The 23,170-nt window shown below is 44.6% G+C and overlaps 1 protein-coding gene across 3 annotated transcripts in view; it reads left to right on the forward strand.

Annotated features, from left to right (window-relative positions):
* The first annotated feature begins 16,876 nt into the window (after positions 1 to 16,876).
* The window catches only part of CMTM8 (CKLF like MARVEL transmembrane domain containing 8), a 158,237-nt gene continuing 151,943 nt past the window's right edge, over positions 16,877 to 23,170 (forward strand). For 2 of the 3 annotated variants that reach the window (XR_013448073.1, XR_013448072.1), the window contains exon 1: positions 16,877 to 17,364. Coding sequence is in view for 1 of the 3 variants with exons in the window: in XM_036078865.2 (XP_035934758.1) it covers positions 17,218 to 17,364 (147 nt within the window). In the remaining 2 variants the exon portion in view is untranslated. The remainder of the gene's footprint in view (positions 17,365 to 23,170) is intronic. The other variant, XM_036078865.2, reaches the window with a different exon arrangement.

Here is a 23,170-nt window from a genome sequence, read left to right on the forward strand (position 1 = left end):
ATTTATTTTTTTCTCCCTCTCTGGTATGTAAGTTCTATGAGGGTAGAGATTTTGTCTGTTTTGTTCATTGTTTTCCACACAGCATCTAGCACAGTTCTTGGTGTGTAACTGGTGCATGATTATTACCAATGTTGTTGAATGAATCGAGTCAAAGACTCTCTTGAAAAATCTGATGACAGCAAAGATCTCCTCAGATAAATGCCCAGACATGCATGGTTCTGCAGAGAATTTCTGGGGGCTCCCAGGTCCCCAGAATCTGTGTAGGTTAAGAACCTCTGTTTAGAATGACAGTTTAAATAACCAGGAAACCTAACCTCTAACTTCTAGAGAGCTGAATGCCTATCTCCAGTTAGATGCTAGTTAGACATGAGTCACTAGTTAGATTATTCATATATTGATTCAAGCAATATTTACTGAGTGCCAGCTATGACCAAGGTCTGTGCTGTTCCCTGGGGAATAGAGGTACCTGTCCTCAAGGCACTCAGTACAGAAAAAAGACTGCCAGGTGAACACCTAATTCTGACAAGGTCATTCCAACAATAGAGTATTGTACACGGTCTAATGATGACATAAGGGAGACCATGACTAACTCTTAGGTTGGGCAGGCCCTGGGGCAGGGTCTTGAGGCATGAATAGGAGTTTGTCTGGCAGAGACTAAGAAGAAAAGGCATCCAGGCAGAGGGTCAATAAGCACCACAGCATCCACAAAGGGAAAGTTATGCATTTGCTCTAAAAATTCAACTTGAACACAACTTAGTTTAGGTTTTCCCCAGAAGCAGACCTGAGAGAAGGAATTGAGCATGAGTAGTCTACTTTTGCATCTGAAGGGAACATGAGAAGAGAATTGGGAAGTGATAAGGGGAAGGGACGGCAGCCAATAAAGAGGGCATTGTTAAATTAGTTATAGACTCTGAACACCTGAAGCTTAGTCCCTCCAAAAAATGGTATGCAACACATGACTCAGAATTCTCCTGTCCCAGGTGCAAGAGGGCTGGGGTATGTATACTTGGATTCCTGAGAGCCATTCCTGAGGGCTGCATCTCTGTTTTTCAGCTCAGTCTTCCTCCCACAGTCCAACTTCCCTTCAAACCAATTGGGATGCCAAAGGGAGGTAGGATTCTCCCAATTGTCTTGAACCAATCAGGGTCCAGCCATGGGGCTATGAGTGGAGTCAAACTCATTCTCCCACTATGGCCATCCCATAATGATGGGGGATATGATAAATGTTGGAGAGGTAACCTCAATGTCCACCCAACCCATCCTATTATACATGTACTCATCCTTCAACTTCAAGACCTGGTTCAAAGAAGATCTAAGGAACCGTGGCATATTTTCATAGTTCCAGACAGCTGCTCATTTGAACCAGATTTGGGGAGCTTCTATCTCTGGCTGAGCCATATTTCACCAGCCACTGATGGCTAGAGTCACTCATTGCCGCCCTCCTCCCACAGATCTACGTTTTCTGGTTTTGAGTTTTAGTATCTGCCTCAACCCATTTTAGGAAACATGACTCTTCCCCAAGGGGGGAAGAAGGAGGGAGTTGAGAAGATTGAAAGGTGACAATGAAAAGCCCAGGACTGGGGGAATGATGGCCATTCAGGGGAGCGCACAGACCATTTCCTGTGAGGCTAATTTCAAGGATAATAAAGCAAAGGGGTCTCCTCTCCCAGTAAAGGTCACCTTGTATAAAAGGACAATTGTTCCATAGTAGTTTTCAATTATTTCCCTCTGATGATATCTGGACGAAAAAAAAAAAAAAACCACATGAGCCTGCTTGATGGGCTCTGGAGTGCTTTTTGGTTTAGCTTCTCAGAGCAGGGGCAAAGCATAAATTGAGCAGCCCAGAAGGCTGAGCTCTTAGGCAAAATGAAAAATCTCTCTGCCCTGAAACATCAAAATAAGAAAAAATGGCATTCTGTGCTGTGGACACAGAAGTGTGCCTCAAAATGTCTTCCCTTTTCCCTGCCTTCAGAAAGTGGCTTGGAGAGAACTCCAGGCTGTCACCTAGGGGTATAGCTGGAGAGAGGAAAGGGCTAGAGGATTAGGCATACAGTTTCCAAATCAATACTCATAAAGATTTAAGTTGAATCTTTGGGGCTGTATTTTGCCTGGAGCTATTTACCATCCTTAAGCCTAAGTCAAATAGCACAAATAGGATGACTGCTTTCTCACAGTTGATTCACCAACCTAACAGAGGTGGGATTTGCAGTGTTGGCTTCCCTAAATTATTTATTTATTTATTTATTTATTTATTTATTTATTTATTTATTTATTTATTTATTTTTGGTTGAGGAGAGGGGGTGTATGGGAAGGAAAGACTGTTACGGCCATGGTTCTCAAATTTTGCTGCCTACTGCGGTCATCTGGAGAGCTCTTAAAAACCCCAATATCCAGACTCTACACCAATTAAATCAGAACCCCTGAGGGTGGGACCTAGCCTCAGTAGTTTTAAAACCTCCCCAGATGACTCCAGCTGCAACTCTGTTTGAAAACCAGGGTCTTAGGGTAGGGCTTCTCAAATTCCAATGTGTACACAAGGCACCCTTGGATCTCGATAAAATGAGGATTCTAGTTTCGCAGGTCTGAGGCGAGGTGCGGGGCTGAGATTGTGCAGTTCCAAGAAGTTCCCAAGTGATGCTAATGTGCAACTAGAGTTGAGGATCACTTTACTAAGTCATCTGGCCCCTACCGCTTCAATGGGAATGGTTCTCTCCCCAAATCCACAGGGTTGCAGTGCATCTATCATTGTTGATTGGATGAGGGGGTAGGCAAGGGGCTTTAGCCCTTGCTAATTCCCTTCCCTGGGAATTTGGGAGGGAGATGCAGATTCCAGCTTGGTCTGTCTGCCCGTGTTAACCCTGGAGATATGAGGGGGGAGGTTTGAACATTTTCTCCCAAATAGACCGGGAACCGAGAAAGTTGATCTCCAGCAGGAAAAGAAAGAATTCAACAGTACTTTGGACTCGGGGGTCTCCAGGTCTTCCATCTTGAGGCTACACGTGGAGAGAGCAAGTGAGAACCCCAGTGACCACTGCCTTTGTCTCTAGAAGAGGACCAGCTTCCAGGTTAGGAGGCTTTATGTAACCATCCCCTGCAACCTGGAAGGTCTAATGTGACCAACAAACCTTGAACATAGTCAACCTTTCAGGAAAAACCTCTAAAACTCAGGTTAAACACAATATTTCTGTGCTGTCAGCAATTGGCTTGCCTCCCTCCATTGTTAAGATTCATGAAAATGAGAAGACACTTTGTAAGTTTGATGAATAAGGACTCTGGGTTCTCATATTGGTTGTATTTGGAGAGGAGTCATCAGCCCGGAATTTCTGCGGCTGTGTTGACTAAATCTACACCCTCTGTTGACTTTGAGGGGTTTAACTGTTTGTCTTGTCTGTTTTCTCATCTACAAAATGGAACTAAGCATACCAATCTGATCAGATTGCTTTGAAGAGTAACTAATAAAAGGGTTATGAATCACAGATGTTGTGGAAATGCCTCTTATGAATAAGTCACCTTTCCCCAGAGCATTACTGTAGAAGAGTGAAAAAGAGGTCTTTGGACAAGGTTTGTTGAAATCCCACCCTATCTACATACCAGCTCTGTGATCTTGGGCAAGTTACTTAACCACTCTGAGCCTCAGATTGCTCATTGCAGATACTGGCTCACAACACCTATATGCAGAACTTTGTGGGGAGTGAATGAGATAATGCGTGAAGACACTGGATATATAGTAGGTGGTTAGAGACCTCTTTCCCTTCCCTCCACGACCTCACTCTTTACTTAAGGCAGATTAATTAGGATATATTAACTACCCATCCCTCCCCAAATAACTGTGGTTAAAATCAGATAAAGTCTTTCTCTCTCCTGTAACAACCTGAGATGGGCAATCCAGGCCGATGGGATAGTTCTGTGATGTTGGACACAGTCTCCTTCTCTCTTGTCCTGACATCCTCGACACGCGCTTCCATCTTGTAGTTTAAGATGGCAGAAAGCAGGAAGCAGGAAGCAGCTAGCAGGAAGGAGAGAGGGGGCAATAGAGAGCAAGTCTCTCCCCTTTGAGGCCATGACCTGGAAGTTCCACTCACATTTCCTTGGGCTGAATGTGGGCCCCACTTTTGGGGCTGCAGTCCCAGCTCTAGCACTTGCTTTCCATGTGGTCTTGCTAAGTCACGTAGTCTTTGCACCTCTGCTTCCTAACACTACCTGTGATGGTGAAAATCAGATGGGCTATATGTCTAAAGCACTTAGAATAGTTCCCTGTCACATATAAGAGTGCAAGCTATTATTTTTATTTGTTTGGCCACTTGGCCACACCTAACCACAAGAGAGGCTGGGAAATGTCATTTAGCAGGTGGCTGTGTGTCCAGCTAATGCTCTGAAGCTCTGTTAGTAAAGGAAAGAGGGGAGAGGGGACATTTGAAGACAACTTGAGTCTCTGTGACGTAAGAGTTGCCAAAATAATGAAAAAGACTGCAGATGAAAAGTAATTGAAATTTCTAATGTGGGTCTAAAAAACCTATGTAAATTCCTTGTGCGGTGGGGTGGATGTGATCCATTATAGAGATGGAGACAATATTAAACATATCGTGTGAGGCTCTGTGCCATGCTCTGTCTCTGTCATCCGTGGTGACCTGTGGACAGGTCTCATATTACTCTGGTTTTATGAAAAGGACCACTTCTTTTTACTCCATTTTCTCCTCAGACTTTGTTGAGAGCTTCCCCTCTGCCAGCACTGGGCTAGGTGTCCATGGTGGACTCCATCTTTGCTGGCACTGCCATCATTCTCTCACGTTTACGGTATGTTTTGAGGATTCTACAGGCAAGGCACCAGAATCCCCCACTCCGAAAAGCACAGATGCACTGAAAGCAGTCTACCTGCTCCTTCTCCAGCAGCCTCACCTCAGAGCATGCCAGGAGACCTAACTGGCTTTTCTGGTGACAGAGTCACCAGGGAGGGGAGGAACCAGAGTGCAGCTTGTCATCCAGCAATAAATCTGATGCTACTATGACTTCAGCTTGTACAAACGAGGCCAAGCTATCCAGGCTCAGAGCCTCTCCTTAGGCCCCCCAAGCAAGCACGTGCCTCGACCGAAGGAAAAGTTACTAACCTTTGCCCAAAGCAGATCTGATCACAGGCATTAAAAACCAAACAAGGCGACGTATGGCATTGTAAACAGAGAAGTGATAGAATTTCTAGAGCAAATCTACAATACACTTTACCTTTTATTGGCCCGCGAGTCTTCAAGAACGTATCTCTTTGTACAAATCTGGTGTTTTATTGGTGCTTCTTTTTTTTTTTTTTTTTTTTTTTTTTTTTTTTTTTAAAGATTTTTATTTATTTATTTGAGAGAGAGAGAATGAGAGAGAGCACATGAGAGGGGAGAGGGTCAGAGGGAGAAGCAGACTCCCTGCCGAGCAGGGAGCCCGATGCGGGACTCGATCCAGGGACTCCAGGATCATGACCTGAGCCGAAGGCAGTCGCTTAACCAACTGAGCCACCCAGGCGCCCTATTGGTGCTTCTTGGACTCTGGATAAAGACTCTAGCTACCTTTAGGTTTCTCAGCTCCATCATCTCACCTCAAATAGTTAATCATCAATAAGCAAACCCTCCAATTAATTATTTCTAAAGCAAAACCACTTAGTAAGCAAATACCCACTCCTTAAATTCCTTGCTTTTTAAAAACATTTATTTGAGATAGACTCCAAATGGTTGAAAGACCTCAATGTGAGACAGGAGTCCATCAAAATCCTAAAGGAGAACACAGGCAGCAACCTCTTCGACCTCAGCCGCAGCAACTTCTTCCTAGAAACATCGCCAAAGGCAAGGGAAGCAAGGGCAAAAATGAACTATTGGGACTTCATTAAGATAAAAAGCTTTTGCAAAGCAAAGGAAACAGTCAACAAAACCAAAAGACAACTGACAGAATGGGAGAAGATATTTGCAAATGACATATCAGATAAAGGGCTAGTATCCAAAATCTATAAAGAACTCATCAAACTCAACACCAAAAGAACAAAGAATCCAATCAAGAAATGGGCAGAAGACATGAACAGACATTTTTCCAAAGAAGACATCCAAATGGCCAACAGACACATGAAAAAGTGTTCAATATCGCTCGGCATCAGGGAAATCCAAATCAAAACCTCAATGAGATACCACCTCACACCAGTCAGAATGGCTAAAATTAACAAGTCAGGAAATGACAGATGTTGGCGGGGATGCGGAGAAAGGGAAACCCTCCTACACTGTTGGTGGGAATGCAAGCTGGTGCAGCCACTCTGGAAAACAGTATGGAGGTTCCTCAAAAAGTTGAAAATAGAGCTACCATATGATCCAGCAATTGCACTCCTGGGTATTTACCCCAAAGATACAAAAGTAGGGACCCGAAAGGCTACATGCACCCCGATGTTTATAGCAGCAATGTCCACAATAGCCAAACTGTGGAAAGAGCCAAGATGTCCATCAACAGATGAATGGATAAAGAAGATGTGGTATATATATACAATGGAATATTATGCAGCCATCAAAAGGAATAAGATCTTGCCATTTGCAACGACGTGGATGGAACTGGAGGGTATTATGCTGAGCGAAATAAGTCAAACAGAGAAAGACATGTATCGTATGACCTCACTGATATGAGGAATTCTTAATCTCAGGAAACAAACTGAGGGTTGCTGGAGTGGGGGGTGGGGTGGGAGGGATGGGGTGACTGGGTGATGGACACTGGGGAGGGTATGTGTTCTGGTAAGCGCTGTGAATTGTGCAAGACTGTTGAATCTCAGATCTGTACCTCTGAAACAAATAATGCAACATATGTAAAGAAAGAAAAAAAGAAGAAGAAGAATGTAGCAGGAGGGGAAGAATGAAGGGGGGAAAATCGGAGGGGGAGAAGAACCATGAGAGACGATGGACTCTGAAAAACAAACTGAGGGTTCTAGAGGGGAGGGGGTTGGGAGGATGGGTTAGCCTGGTGATGGGTATTGAGGAGGGCACGTTCTGCATGGAGCACTGGGTGTTATGCACAAACAATGAATCATGGAACACTATATCTAAAACTAATGATGTAATGTATGGGGATTAACATAACAATAAAAAAATTAAAAAAAAAAAAACATTTATTTGAGAGAATGCATGCGTGTGTGCTCGAGCTGGGAGGAGGGGCAGAGGGCGAGGGAGAGAATCTCAAGCCAACTCCCCACCTTGCACAGAGCCCCATGTGGGGCTCCATCTCATGACCCCGAGATCATGACCCGAGCTGAAATCAAGAGTTGGATGTCAACTGACTGAGCCACCCAGGTGCCCCAACCTAAATCCCTTGCTTAATGTGTTCCTCTCAGAATCTTCTGGTGAGACACATTATGGGTATAATTGCTCTGCTTTACATCTCTGCTAATTTTTTTGGTACAATTCTGCCTTCATTTTGGAAGATTTCTGGCACTTCTTTGGTTGTAGTCAACTTTGAAAGGGCAGATCTTTCCTCATCCAATACCCTGGGCAGAAGAATTTACACATGGGTGCTGAATTAATGCTAATGAATAAACGGCATTAGGACCTTCAAATTCACCTCTGTTTCAAATTGTTATGATTGCTTAGAAGTTTTTCAGTCCTACAAATAAAGCCTGTAGGTTTTGGCCCATGGAGCCTTGACAAGGTACTATTAACAAGCACAAGATATTTTTAGCAGCCGCTGCCTTCCCATTTCCCACCATTCTCTGGAACTTCTAAAATGGCTTCTCCAAACTGAGCGGATCTCCTCCCTGAAACCGATGTCCATGTCGCTTGGGCCTCATCCTCAGACACAGATCTCTGGTGGGTTTCCATCTGCTTGTGATCTGTGCTGTTTCCTTGTTTGAATGTGATAAACGGGCCCCTGTGAGATGCGTTGTAGGAAAGCTGGCCCTTCCTTCAGCAAACCTGTTATTTTCCACTCTGCAATCTGGCATAGGGGTCAACTAGGCTGTCTTATGGGAGAAAGTGAATGGTACCCACCCCTCCACCCCCCCAGTCCTCTTACTGATTTTTGGTTTTGCAAAAATAGTGTTATCATCTATTTAATTTTCTACTGGGTTATAAAAGACATTGCTGAAAAAGTAAAAAATCTGCAGACCAGAAGAGCCTCAAGTATCTGATCTTGACTTTATTCACCACTCTAAGAAGATTATATATACATACATAAGCGCGCGCGCACACACACACACACACACACACACACATCCCTGCACCTCTCTGTGTCTCGCACAGGAGTGGATACGGTATGACCTCATGAGCATAAATCCTCACTGATGGAATTTCTCCATGTCTTCCCCTTTGCTACGTGCAATTTAATAGATGTTTATTTACCAAATGGAGGAGCAGGAAGGGCCCATTGTTTTCTACCCTGGAAGGGCAGGAGGGCTCTAACTCCCTCTAGCCACTCTCTCAGCAAGCACACTGGTCCAGCGCTTCCTGATGGGGGGTGGGGGGGTTGCATCCCTGCTCCTGGAATTTCCTTCTCTATCCCCTTAGTCTTTGCTTAGCTAACTTTGAAGGGCCCTTACAAATAGTTAAAATGTCTGCTCCTTGGGGAAACTGTCTCTGGGCCCCAGGCTAACCTTGCTGCCCTCCGCCTGTGCTGGCTGCCCCTGGGCCCACCCCTGGCCTGGTGGGGATCCCACCCTGCTTATTCTCCAGCTCCTGATGACATCTTCACTAAGGGAAGGGACAGTGTCTTACTGAACTGTGTAGTGCACCAGTGCATGGCGTATCGTGGGCAGTGGATGAATATTTCTTGAGCCAAGAACACAGCCAGGATCTTTGGAGAGTCCATCTTTCTCACTGAGATCAAGACCCCTAAGATTTTTTTTTAAATCAATGACTTCATAGAATTATTTAAGGAGTTGAGCCAGTGAATGACACAAAATAGGCCAATGATATGTTAGTTACTATTTAGTTATTACTATTATTTTCCAGGAGCCCCTACTTCTAAATAAGCTGATTCTTAGCATCCCTTTACCTTTTCCCAATCTTAACCTTTCTTGGCTTCAGAAAACCCTCTTCTGCCCTTAGCACTGTTCCATTTATTTCATATTCACTCACCACTCTCCTTAAGAGTTCCCTCCAGCTATTCTGCTCTTAGAGTCACCCTCTCTACCATAAACAAACAAACAAACAAACAAACAAACAAACAAACAAACTCTGCATGCCCCAGCCCTCTACAGGGCCTCCCAGAGGAAGCTGGGGGTCTGAAGGGCTAGAGAGGAAGAAGGGGGCCTTCTCCCTTTGCCTGAATCAGATGGGACCGACTGATGGTTCTCAGATATGCTTGTTCGGCTGACAAAGGTGGCATATACAGTTTTAAAATAATGTATACTAGCTGCCCATATTTAAAAATCAGGATTTCTAATGATACTAGGGCCCAAATTCTTACATGGTAACAATCAGGTGGAGCAGAAACCCAGGTGGTGCCTTCAGAGCATTAGAGCTCTTTTCCACCACAGACCCCACTACTCCCTATTGCATCCTCCGCAACTGAGTTTTGAAAGTTGGGTGCTGATTTTATTGCATTCCCAGATTCCCAAATGTTGCTTTATGGTAAGAGGAAAGTGAAATATTTCTGGTTCCTGTGTGTATTCTGTACTAAAGCATAAAAAATGAAACCCAGGAGGTCATATATTTCAAAAAACATAGGAATGAATATACTCCTTTGTATGATTGAAGAACTTTCTACAAAGTTAATATTTAAGCTCAAGGGTGCCTGGTTCAGAAGAATACAATTCAAGAAGCCATTCTGAAACAAATCTAGCCTGAGTCACTTGTCTTAGCTTATCTCCTAACCCCAGAAGATTTAAAACCTCTGTTCATACAGATAGAGCCTCTTGGAACCCAAACAAACCCCAGACCCAGAGGTTCATTGGCAAATGGATTTGGGCCCTATCTCCACCTGTTTTCAAACTGAAGACAGACCAGACTGCCTGGTAGCTCTTGGGCTGGAGTGGAAAGTACATTCTTACTTCTCAGCCAAGCTCCTGGTTTTCCTACAGGATGTGTTCATAAGAGGAGGGGAGGCAGGAAGTTGTAGGGTGGATAAACCACAAAATCAAACATGTTTGGAAAATGTGAACTACAAGTGGAATTAGATAACTCTATTCTTAATCAACCATAAATTAAAATTATTTTTATCTTAACCTTTCCTTTTGAAATAATTTCAGACTAACAAAAAAGTTGTAAAATAAATAAATGAATAATGAGTAAAGATTTGCTGTAAACTTTCACCCAGAGTCCCCAAATGTTAACATTTTACAGAACAAGAGTACCAGGATTATAACCATAGAATTAACATTGATACAATGATGTTATGTAACACACAAAGTTTATTCAGATTTTACCAAATGTCTTGCTAATATTCTTTTTCTGACCCAGGCTCCAATCTAGGATTTCCCATTGCATTTAGCTGTCAGGTCTCCTTAGTTTCTAGCAGTGTGGAATAGTTCCTCGGTGTTTCTTTGTCTTTCGTGACCTTGACACTTAATTTTATTTATTTATTTATTTTTATTTTTATTTTTTTTAAAGATTTTATTTATTTATTTAGCAGAGAGAGACACAGCGAGAGAGGGAACACAAGCAGGGGCAGTGGCAGAGGGAGAAGCAGGCTTCCCGCTGAGCAGGGAGCCCGATGCGGGGCTCGACCCCAGGACCCTGGGATCATGACCTGGGCTGAAGGCAGACGCTTAACAACTGAGCCACCCAGGTGCCCCGACACTTAATTTTAAAACATCCCTTAATTTTGGTCTATTTTTTCCTCATGATTAAATTTGGGTTATTTTGGCAAGAGATTCATAAAAGTGATGCATCCTTCTCAATGTATCATATTGGGACGTTCATGCTGTCTGGTAGTACCTTTGATGGCTGGTGGTATCCCACAGGTTTCTCCACTGCAAGGTTACTTAAGAATTACAAAGGGAAAATAGTATCTTTTGGAGAATCTCTGAAAACATACTGTATGCCCAAAGCAACCTACAGATTCATTGTAATCCCTATTAAATATCTATGACATTTTTCAGAGAACTAGAACAAATAATCCTAAAATTTGTAGGGAATCACAAAAGACCCCAAATAGCCAAAGCAATCTTGAGAAAGAAGAACAAAGCTGAGGGTATCACAATCCTAGATGTCATACTACAAGCCATAGTCATCAAAACAGTATGGTCCTGGCACAAAAATAGACACATAGATCAATGGGACAGAAAAAAGAGTCCAGAAATAAACCCACACTTATATAGCCAATTAATCTACAACAAAAGGAGACAGGAGTATACACTGGGGAAATGACAGATTTTCAAAAAATGGTATTGGGAAAACTGGACAGCTACATGCAAAAAAATGAAGCTGGACCACTTTCTAACACCAACCACAAAAATAAACTCAGATGGGTTAAAGTTCTAAATGTGAGACCTGAAACCATAAACTCCTAAAAGAAAATGTAGGCAGTAATCTCCTAGGCATCAGCCTTAGCAGCATATTTACAGATGTGTCTCCTCAGACAAGGGAAACAAAAGCAAAAGTAAACATTGGGACTACATCAAAATAAAGGCTTCTGCACAGTGAAGGAAACCATCAACAAAACAGAAAGGCAACTTACTGAATGAGAAAAGATATTTGCCAATAATATGTCTGATAAGGGATTAATACCCAAAATTTATATATTAAAAAAAACTTCAACACACACACACAAATAATTCGATTAAAAAATGGGCAGAGGATCTGAACAGACATTTTTCCAAAGAAGACATACAGATGGCCAACAGACACACGAAAAGATGCTCAGTATCACTAATCATCAGGGAAATGCAAATCAAGACCTGAATGAAATATTCTCTCACACCAGTCAGAATGGCTAGTATCAAAAAGACAAGAAATAAAGGGGCATCTGGGTGGCTCAGTCGGTTAAGCATCTGACTCTTGGTTTCGGCTCAGGTCATGATCTCAGGGTAGTGATCTCAGGGTCATGAGATCAGGCCTCACATCAGGCTCTGCGCTGGGCATGGATTCTGCTTGAGATTCTTTCCCCCTCCGACTCCCTCCCCTTCTGCTCCTCCCCCCCAGTGCACTCTCTCTAAAATAAATTTTTTTTAAAATCTTAAAAAAAAGACAAGAAACAACTAGTGTTGGTAAGGATGTGGAGAAAAGGGAACCCTCACACACTGTTGGTGGGAAGGCAAACCGGTGCAACTACTGTGGAAACAGTATGGAGGTTCCTCAAAAAATTAAAAATAGAATTATGATATGATCCAGTAATTCCACTACTGGGTATACAAAGAAAACAAAAACACTAATTGAAGATATATGTACCCCTGTGTTTATTGCAGCATTATTTACGATAGCCAAGACATGGAAGCAGCCCAAATGTCCATAAAGAGATGAATGGATATGGATAGAATATTACTCAGCCATAAAAAAGAACAAAATTTTGCTATTTGCCACAACATGATGGACCTAGAGGGTATTATGCTAAGTAAAAGTCGGACAGAGAAAGACAAATACCATATGATCTCATTTATATGTGGTATCTAAAAAACAAAAGAACAAACAAAAAAAACAGACTCTTAAATACAGAGAACACCCTGGTGGTTGCCAGAGGGGAGATGGGTGGGAGGATCAGCAAAATAGGAAAGGGGATTAAGAGGTACGGACTTCTAGTTATAAAATAAAGAAGTCACAACAATGAAAAGTACAGCATAGGAATATAGTTAATAATACTGTAATAACGTTGTATGGTGACAGATGGTGGTTACACTTATCACGGTGAGCACTAAGTTATGTACAGAATTGTCAAATCACTATGTTGTACACTTGAAACTAATATAACATGGTATGTCAGCTATACTTCAATAATAATAAAAAAAGAAAATGACTTTATAAATGATAACGCCCCTTGTTCCTCTCTCAAACAGCAGGTAGAAATGACAAGGTGTCCACTTATTTCATTAAATTATTGATGAGTCCTGGGTCCTCATGGAATGGCTTGGGCTCCACGGACCCTTGAAGTGCTAGGTCTCAAAACTTGCTTGTTGGGTGATACCTTCTTTTTAAATTTTTATTTATTTATTAGATTTTATTTTATTTATTTTGAGAGAGAGAGAGCACAAGCAGGGGGAATGGTGGGCAGAGGGAAAGGGAGAAACAGACCCCCTGGCCAAGCAAGGAGCCCGATGTGGGGCTGGGATCATGACGCTTAATGACTGAGCCACCCACATGCCCCTGGGTGATACAGTCTTATGGAAACCATATCTCAGATTCTGTATAAACCCCCTACCCCATTACACTCCACACATCTCCCTCATTCCATTCAAACAGATCACCTTAGATTCCTCTGTATCTATTTGCACATGGCCTGCTCATGCTGGCACTGTGATGTCACTTCATCACAGGGCTGTTCCTGTAGGCTCCTTCTCCTCCATTTTTATCAATTACATGCTTTCCACAAGTCTCCACTCAAAGCTTTGTTCTGCATGAAGTCTTTTATGGGAGAGTAGGGCCTATCTTTTCTTTCTTTGCTATTTTTCCGCACTTAAGAATAAAGTTGGGTTTCAATATTCATTCAATACTTCCTATGGCTGGGGGGAGGCAAAAAAGGTTCGTTCATAGACCTTCAAGAAGTGGAAAAGAGAAGTGCACAAAATTAATGAATTCTGAGGCCAAGAAGAAAAGAACAAGCTTTACGGCTATCCAGAGGAAATCACAGAAAAAGGAGGCTGTTGAGCTGGATTTTGAAGGATGCAGATTTTGAGCTGTGGGTGAAGGTAGGAAGCTTTCTTTCTTTCTTTCTTTCTTTTTTAAGATTTTATTTATTTGACAGAGAGAGACACAACGAGAGAGGGAGCACAAGCAGGGGGAGTGGGAGAGGAAGAAGCGGGCTTCCCTCGGAGCAGGGAGCCCGAGATTCGGGCCTTGATCCCAGGACCCTGGGATCATGACCTGAGCCGAAGGCAGACGCTTAACGACTGAGCCACCCAGGCACCGTGGTAGGAAGCTTTCTAGGCTGAGAGTAAAGCTGGTTATAAAGTGGTCACACCTACAGAGACATATGAAAATGTATGTGGGGCTGGAATGGGAAGCATTCTAGACTGGTTGGAAAGAGACCGGTTGAGGCACCCTATAGAGGCCCTTACAATGTGCACAGTGGAACACAAGGCCAGCTTTGAGCCTGGGGTTTCAGGATAATAATTCTGGCAGGAAGAAGGAGGGGAGTTTGGATAACGGTATTACTGGAGGAAGGAATACAGATCAGGAGGGTTCCAGGCAGAAGAGGAGCACCTCAACTTAGGCAGCAGTTGGAAAGGGGCAGCCCATTTGTCAGCATCCAGTGTGTAATTGCTTCTTTGCAATTCTGGAATTTAAAAGGCTGAAAACTAATATTTTCTTCTTAAGTTTGTAGAAAATTTATGGAAAACGTGACCTAAACTGATGTGATGATATTTATGGTCTTTTTTAATCCACTTCATGGATCAAAAGATGGCCACCATTCTTTTCTGCTTCTCCCAGCCAGAGGTGGTATCTCTTTCCCCCCTGTTTGAATCTAGGCTGCTCTTGTCACTGACCTTGACCAATAGAATGTGCTGGAAATGATTCTGTGTAGCTCTCAAGGCTGGGCCTTAAGACATCTACAACTTCTGCTTTTGCCCCTCTTGGAATGTTCTGGAAGACAGTCGCCATGTAGAAGTCCAGCTATCTGAGCCTACCATACTGTGAGGACACCCAGGTTTCATGAAGAGAGAGAGGCTACGCAGAGGAGCACTGAAGTGCCAGAATGGGAGCCAACAGAACGTCAGCAAAGCCTTTTTGGACTCTCTAGAACTGCCCAGCCACCAGCTGAAAGCTGCTGAGTGAACGACTCCATGTAACACAACACGGAGCAGAAGAAACTGTCAGCCAAACCCTGCCCAAATTCCTGACCCCCAGATTCATGAGCAAATAAGATGGTTGTTATTTTAAACCACTAATGTTTTGGGAGCATTTGTTACATTGCAAGAGATAACCCAAACACACACTTACGTCATTTATATATTTTTTATTGCAGAAAATGACTGCATTTAATGAAAGTGCCACTCTAGACCTCACCAAGGGTGTTATGTAGGATATGGTCTGTGTATATTTTACCTTTTTAAATTAAAAAAAAATCTGAATTTTGAAATTCACCTGGGCCCAAGGGTTTTTTTTTTTTTTTTTGAGAAGGAACTGTCCTTTGTATTACAGAAATAGAGTTGTCTAGACTTCCTTCCTGTCTTCCTGCATTCACTAAATGTCATGCATGATGCGATAGACTTTTTCCTAGCCACTTTCTATGTGCACCCCTGATCTCCCCAGCTGCATGGCCAGGTTCTCTAAAGCAGAAGCTCTCAAACTAAAGTGTGTATCAGAGTCCCTTAGAGGGCCAGTTCAAACACAGCTTCTTGGGCTCTGTCCTCAGAATTTCTGACTCAGTGGATCTAGGGTGGGGCTTGAGAACTTGCATTTCTGACAAATTCCTAGGTGAGAGAACCATTGCTCTAGGGGAGAGTGCCATTATTTCCATTTTTGTTGCATTTACCCACCAGCACAAGGTGCTTAGTAAACTCTCATGGATGGAATTTCTCCAAATCCTCATCTTTATAATGCTGTTGAAGCCTTAACTTTTACTCCCTGAGGTCATCCTGACAAGGCCCTAGACTTAAAAAGAAACGAATTCCTTGTTTTATTAGATTTAGTTTTTCTTTCTCCTCACCTGATAGGACATGGTGAATAAAATGTCCCTTCTGACCTCTTTTTTGATCTGTCTTGGAGCAGATCAGAGGGAAGGCCTTTCCTGTGACCTGGAAGCAACCCTCTCTTTGTGACCAAATTATTAATCCTTTCCTTTTGGTGGCTTCCGAATAAAATTCGGTTCTTGCCAGCCAGCCTTTTACAAAAGAGAGGGAGGGACCACCCAGAAGATCCTCTTTTTGGGGAGAGGACCAGTCTCTCAGAGCCTGCATTTTACAGGTGGCACGACTGAGGCCGAAAGGGGTGGAGCCCACTGGCTCATGGTCATACAGCTGAAACATGCAAGTGCCGCGTTGGAGCTCAGGTCTAACTTGACCCTGTAACAAGCTGTCTCACTCACGCGGCACCCTCATCCCCTCCCCCACCCCAGAAAAGCACAGCCCGTTTGACATAACCCACACCTTTCAACCTTCCACCACCCCCCAAACATTTCCTTCCGAGTGCGACGGGATGGTCACACCGATTCATCGTGACCGGGGACCCCCCCCCCAAAACTCCCCCGTCCAGTCTCCGGGCCAGGCGCCGTCATCTAGACTCCACGAATCCCCGATAGAGCCACTGCGAGCGCCTGGAAGAGTCTCGCCCTCGAAGCCCAGCGATTAGCTTGGTTCCTCAAATTGTTCCCGACAGGAGGGGCAGGAAATAACGCCGGCCCTCGGTGGCGGCCGCAGAGGGAGGGGGAGAAGCTCAGGCCGGCTCCCGGGCAGTCGCGGCGGCGTCGCATCGATCTCGGGTCGAAGGTCCGGCCGGGTCAGAGTTCCGGCCGCTCTTTCTCGCGTTCGAGTCACCCCCCGACCCTCGGCCTCTGTTATCGCGCAGGGGGTGTTTCCCGGGGCCTCGGAGCCCCTCAGGGGCCTCGCTTTCCCCGCGGCCGCGCAGCCCGGGCCCCGCCGCCAGGTGGAAGGAGACAGGTCAGCGGAGCGGACGGCGCGAGGGGGCGGGGCTTGGCGGAGGTTGGGCGGGCCGGCTGCGGCAGGCGCCCGGGACCCCCGCGCCCTCTCCTCCGCGCCGCCCGCCCCGCGACCCCGGCCGCACGGTCCCCGGCAACAGGTGAAGAGGGCTGCGGCCCGCGGCGCCTCCGCGGGGCGGTCCTTCTCCAGCCCGCCTCGCGCCCGCCCCTCTCCACGCCCCCTCCCCTCCTCCCGGCCTCCGGCGCCTAGCTCGGTCGCCCGGCGCTCTCCCCTCGCGCCGTCTCCTCCTCCTCCTCCTGGGCCCCAGCGCAGTCCGAGAGCCCCGCGCCGAGGAGCGGGGGGAGCTGCGCACTCGCACGACACGCGCCGCGGCGGGACTGGCCCCGGGGGGCGCCCCCGGCGCGCCTCGCTCCCCGCGCCCGCCGCGCTCCCCTCCCCCCTGCCGGTGTCCCCAGGGCTCCCGGCCGCGCGTCCACCGCCAGACGCGCGGGGGGTCCCCGAGGAGGGGCCAGCCCGGCCGAGGCGCGGCGATGGAGGAGCCGCAGCGCGCCCGCTCTCAGACCGTCACCACCACTGCCAGCTCCTTCGCCGAGAACTTTTCCACCAGCAGCAGCAGCTTCGCCTACGACCGGGAGTTCCTCCGCACCCTGCCCGGGCTCCTCATCGTGGCGGAGATCGTGAGTGCCGAGCGCGCGCGGGGAGGTGGGGGGGGGGGCGGCGCTGGTGGACCCGGGCGTCGTGCCTCCGCAGACCCGCTTCCAGGGAACCCTTTTTGCTCAGTCTCGCCTTCTTCCCAGAGTGCAAAACTCAGAGACCGCCTCTCCGAGCGAGGCCCGATCACCTTGCGCTTTCTTGGGCAAGAGGGTCGTGACCCTCAGGATGTCTACTGGGGGAGAGACCCGACTTGCTGGGTCCTCTCGGTGGTCGTGGCGTCTCTTGGGAGCGGGATGCTTGGCGGGCGTGGGGTCTGTTTTAATGACTGTCGTGGACACCTGATGCCTCCCTTGCCTGATCTCCACGTGGATGGCTCCTCCCTAAAAGCAAAGCTTTCTAAAATATAGGGGAGCGGAGGGGACTTTTTTCTTTGCCTATTTATCTCCCTGGTAGTAAAATTGAGGTGAATTAAGAAACTTTTCCTGAGTAAAATCTGAGGGCTTCAGCCCCGTTGAGGACCAGAAGTTTTCCTGCCTGGTTTAGGCTCAGAACATTCCTGGGGAGGAGGCCTGGCATGGGCATTCTCCTCTTCATAGGACATGGAGGCTGAGAGATCAAGTGATTTCTCCTGAAGTCCCAGCCAGTCCTTCTTGGCTGGAGCACTATTAACAGCTAGTGAGGGCTACTGTTTATTGTCCTCATCATGGGCCGGAGTCCCCTCAAGACCTTTAAATGCCTTTGTGCTCTCATGTACCCCACACAACAGCCCTACCCTGTAAAGGTGGCTTTAGTTATTCCATTTTACATGGGAAGAAACTGAGGCATAGAGAGCGGAAGTCAGTCACACCTGGGGGTGGTGGGACTGCGATTCAACCCCAGGCCAGCCTGACTCCAGGGCCCTGCTCTTAACTGCTAAGGGGTATCCTTCCCAGCTGTCTAACCAGTCCCCTTTCCATCATATGTCACACACATTCATTTGCACATTTGTGGAGTTGAAATCTAGCTTATGTAGGGTTAGGGAATGTGAGCTATGGCGGTACAGACGTGGCAGAAGACTCAGATGCTTTCTCCGAGAAGCCCCCAACAAAACCTGTGTACATCAAGTAGCTTCCTTGCTCCTCGGAAGTCTCAGACCCCACCCCGGATCTACTGAATCGATTCCCCTGCACATAAAGTTGGAGAAGCCTTGGCTCAGCTCAGCCCCTAGCTGGTTCGCGCAGCTGGTATTGAGGACTTCAGGAGACCCAATAAAAAAAACTAAGGTATGGGACTCACCTTGCAGGGCCTGGCTTATAGGAATTCGACAAATATTTGCTGTGTGAATGAAGTAGTTGGCAGACTCCCCTGCTTGAGCAGAACAAACAGAGCTAAAGTCAGAGATGGGGGCTTCTCCCGCAGGGTGGATTCCGATCAGGAATGAAGTGAAATGCCTCTTGTTTTCTGATTTCTGCCCAATGTGCTCTATGTTCCATGCTTTTGCAGAAAATAGAAAAGTGAAAGACAAAATGTAAATGGCCCACAATCCCATCCCTAGAAATAACCACGAGTGGTTGATATTTTGGCATGTATCTTTTTAGATCTCAATAAATTTTTTTTAAGATGGAAAAGCAGGTGAGAAAAATTACCCATACCACTACAATAGTTCAGTTTTTATTTTTGACAACTATATATGCACATGTTTTAAAGAGTCAGTGTTACAGAGTTGTAAGTTTGCCCCAGCGTCTCCTCACTTGCAAATCTCTTAGAGCCATAAATATTTATAATCGGTTCCTTGATTGTTTTTCCCCCCAGTTGTAGGTGTTATCCACTGGCTTCCCTCTCTGAGAGAAGAGGCTTTAGCCCTCTCAGACCGCTTTTTACCCATCCCTCCACCCTGTATTATACATATATCCTTCCTGTCTCCCACAATATTTTAGGTTAGATTAATAACCAGTGTAGTGTTGACCTTAGGACACCATAGACATTGTTCACAGTTGAGCCACTGAGTGGTCTATGAGCCCTTTTCCTTTCCTGCCCAGTTTGTTTCCCTGGAGTTGGTAATTTTCTTTTGCCATTTCTTCATTCTCTAGCTGTTTAGTCACTAATTTTACCTTAATTGTCAAAATCTCCTATCAGGCAAGTGAGAGACATCTGGGAGTCTGTTGAGGTCATGCATGAGCAGTCCTCTCTGGGAGCCTCTGACCTGCTCCCACCCGGCCTGCTCACCTGGGCATGGGGTCTCCTGCAGCAGCACCCTGGAGAGTCTTTCTCTCCCCTTCTCTTCTGGGTTGGGTCCCCTGCTTCTCCTGACCAGTGTCCCTCTCTGTTTCGCCTTACTCCCAGTGGGGGGACCACACAGACTTTAGTCCTTTCCTGAGAAAGGATTATGTGTGAATTGAGATTTACATCTTCCGAAATACCTTGATTTGACTGTTACACATAATTAATAGTTTGACTAGGTAAAGAATGTTAGATTGGAAATTGTTTTCCTGCTGAATTTTGAGAGCAGTTCTCCATTATCTTCGAGCTATACTGTTTTTTGTTTTCATAAATTTCAATTCTTCATCCTTTTTTTTTCCTTTCCCTTCTGGATCTTTCTCCTAAGAGATCTGTCAGATCACACTAACGTGCCTTCTTCTGAGTCCATTTTCTTCCATTATAATGAGGACCTCATGTCTTCTTTCAATCAGGAAAGCTCATGTATGTGTAAGGAGATTTTTTTAAGTTGATTTTTGCCTTTCCGTTTTCTGTTTTTTTTCTGAAACCCCTTTTACTCTTTTTTTCTATGCATATATTTTCTTGTAATTTTACACATGGGTTCGGACATGCTGTGTTCAATTACCATGCCATAAGCATTTCTCAGGATCTCGGGTTTCTCAATTATTATAGTTTCTGTTGTAAGGAAATACCGTATTTGATTTCCTCCATTTTCATGTTTTGGGGGTGCCTGGGTGGCTCAGTTGGTTGGGTGTCTGCCTCTTGATTTTGGCTCGGATCTCAGGGTTGTGGGATTGAGCCTGCATTGGGCTCTGTGCTGGGTGTGGAGTGTGGAGCCGGCTTGGGATTCTCTCTCTCTCTCCCTCACCCTCTGTCTCTCCGCCCCCCCCCCCATCCACAGCGCACACGTGCACTCTCTCTCTCAAAAGAAAAATAAATATAAGTTCAAAAAAAATAAAACCTAACATGTTTCTAGGTTTTACTAGTATAGCCAGTGCTATAGCAATTTTCCTTCTTTGTCCCTCTTTCCACATTTATCCAGTGATTTTTTCAAGGAAAAGTTCTTTAAAGTACAATTGTGTGTCAAAGAGTGCACAGATTTAAGGGTTTTGTTACATATTCTGAAATTATCTTTCCACGAAGTTCTGCTGGTTTAAATTATTATCAGTAGTGTAAAGCTATTAAACTAAAAATACTTTTTTAAGTTAGGAGAATTTCTAAAATAAAAAATGTGAAGGATCATCTTAAATGATATATGCTTTCTTGATCTAAGATACTTTTTTGTTCATGTTTTAATGTCTAAATCAGGATGTGGCTTATCGTGGCTGGTTTCTTGGAGGTAATGCAATCCGGTACCACTGATTCTCTATGGGGGGTGAGGGGAGCAGGTTTCAAACTATTGCTGTCCCCGCACTGGCATTAAGATAGACCTGTCCCCAGAAGAATATTACTTTCTGCCTTAAAAAAACCCCAAATATCGAGACAAAGAATTGCTAAGACTCGGACTTTCTGCTTGAATCTGGGAGAAATGAAATAATAGAGAACAATGTTTCCCCAAATCTGTTGTCAAATTCGCTAGCCCTGGCTTTCCCCCAGGAGTGAGTGGTCATAACTAACCTACTCAAACACTTTGGGCTGTGCCAATGTAACATTGTGTTGAAACCAAGTTGTAGTCATTTCCTTCCATTTAAAGTTTTATAACAAGCTAGAAGCAATCCAGTACTTGACCTGTGACTTGTAGGGTGCTGTGATCTTATGACAATTCCGAGTACTTGAAGAATTAAAGTGATTTGTCAGAAACTGAGTTAATTGCACCCTTCCTGTTATTGGTGACTTCGAAATGAATTACAGCATCTGTGTAATAATTTAGGTCACCTTTTGTATGCTTACTGTCATGAGCAGACTTAGGTGGGGAAGGACGAATAGAGTTTACTGAAAGCTGGAATCTAAATCATACTATCCTGTTGAATTCTTAAAAAAACAACAACAGTGAACATAGTTTCCATTTCACAAAACAATACCTAGTCTTTGTAGAAAAAATAGAAAAATGTAGTTAAGAAAAACCCCCTGTCATTCTAGCCCCCATGGTGGTTCCTAACAGGCATGGTACTAGGAATGGATAGGATTAAAAAAAAAAAAAATTGTTTATTGTAATACCTGAAGCTTCTACTGGTGTTTAGTGTCCTGGGGGTCAGGGTCACTAAATGTCCTGAAGTGCATGAGACAGTCCCAACAATGAATTGCTTTACCAATTGCCAACAGCACCACTGTAAAGGAACTCTGAGTGAATCACTATTTAGCACTTGGAATAAACCATTCCAGAATTTTTCAAGTGGTTATGTATCATTTTTCTGTAATTTTTTTGGATGCAGTCACTTGTAAACTATTCTTTCATTTACTGCTATGGCCATCTGTGCTGGATATTTCCCATTTGTCCCGCAGATCCACTCTACACCCTTCTCCACTCTGTTCTCCACCCTGAAGGCTGACTTGCATGGACTGTCTCAAGGGGCTCCCCTCTGATGTTTCACTGGATTCATCCAAAACTGGTACCCGCAGGGGGTTGGGAGGTGAAAAGGGGAGCAGGTTCTGGGTATTCAGTCCCTGGGATCCCTCCCTGCTGACTTTCAGCAGGTTGACTGTGTCCCTCCATGCAAGGCGGGCTGTCTGGCAACCCTCTGCACACAGCTGTTTTCCCTGGCTCTGATAGCCATTCACTTCCAGCTGCTCACCATTGCCAGGGCCTACACTATCACTGTGCTTTTCCTGCACCCTGCTTTATAAATAACACCTTTATTAAACTCAACTTGGATTACCCAATCTGAAAGTGCCGGGTGTCCTGCTGAGTCCTGATAAATTACCTTTCCTCATTAATAATTAATCTTATGACATTCTTAATAGCCACATAGTATTCCATAAATATCCAGGCCCCTACTGTTCAGGTTGTGTTTCTTTCCTTTAAAAATGTAACAGACTTCCTTTATGCTAACTCTTTCTGGTGGTTCTTTAGTGCTTTCTAAGGATGAGTACTTAGAATTGAATAAAAAGTCTATGAATTTTCTTTAAAGTCAAGTTTATTGAGGTATCCAGGAAAATTCACCCTTTTTAGTGTAGAGTTCTGTGAGTTAAATTTAGCATATGCATTCTTAAAAAGCAGCTCTATGGAGATAGATCATAAATATAAAGATAGATCGACCTTTTTAACATGTACAATTCAAGGATTTTTAGGGTACTCACAGAGTTGTAGTACTATTTTAGAACATATTTGTCGCCTTAGAAAGAAACCCCATACCTATTAGCAGTTACTTCTTATTTTTCCCTCCTCTCAGCCCTTGGTAACCACTAGTCTACTTTCTGTCTCTAGATTTGGCTATTCTGGACATTTCACAAAAATGGCCCTATAATATGCGGCCCTTTCTGTCTGGTTTCCTTTACTTAGTATAATGCTTTCAGTGGTCATCCATGCTATAGTATGTATCAGTACTTCATTCCTTTTTTTGCCAAATAATATTCTCTTGTTTTATATATATATTATTTTGTTTATTCATCAATTGATGGACATTTGGGTTGTTTCCACATTTTGGCTATTATGAATAATGCTGCTATGAACCTTCATGAACAAAGTTTTTTTGT

The sequence above is a fragment of the Halichoerus grypus genome, chromosome 1, assembly GCF_964656455.1.
Source record: "Halichoerus grypus chromosome 1, mHalGry1.hap1.1, whole genome shotgun sequence".
Lineage (NCBI taxonomy): Eukaryota > Metazoa > Chordata > Mammalia > Carnivora > Phocidae > Halichoerus > Halichoerus grypus.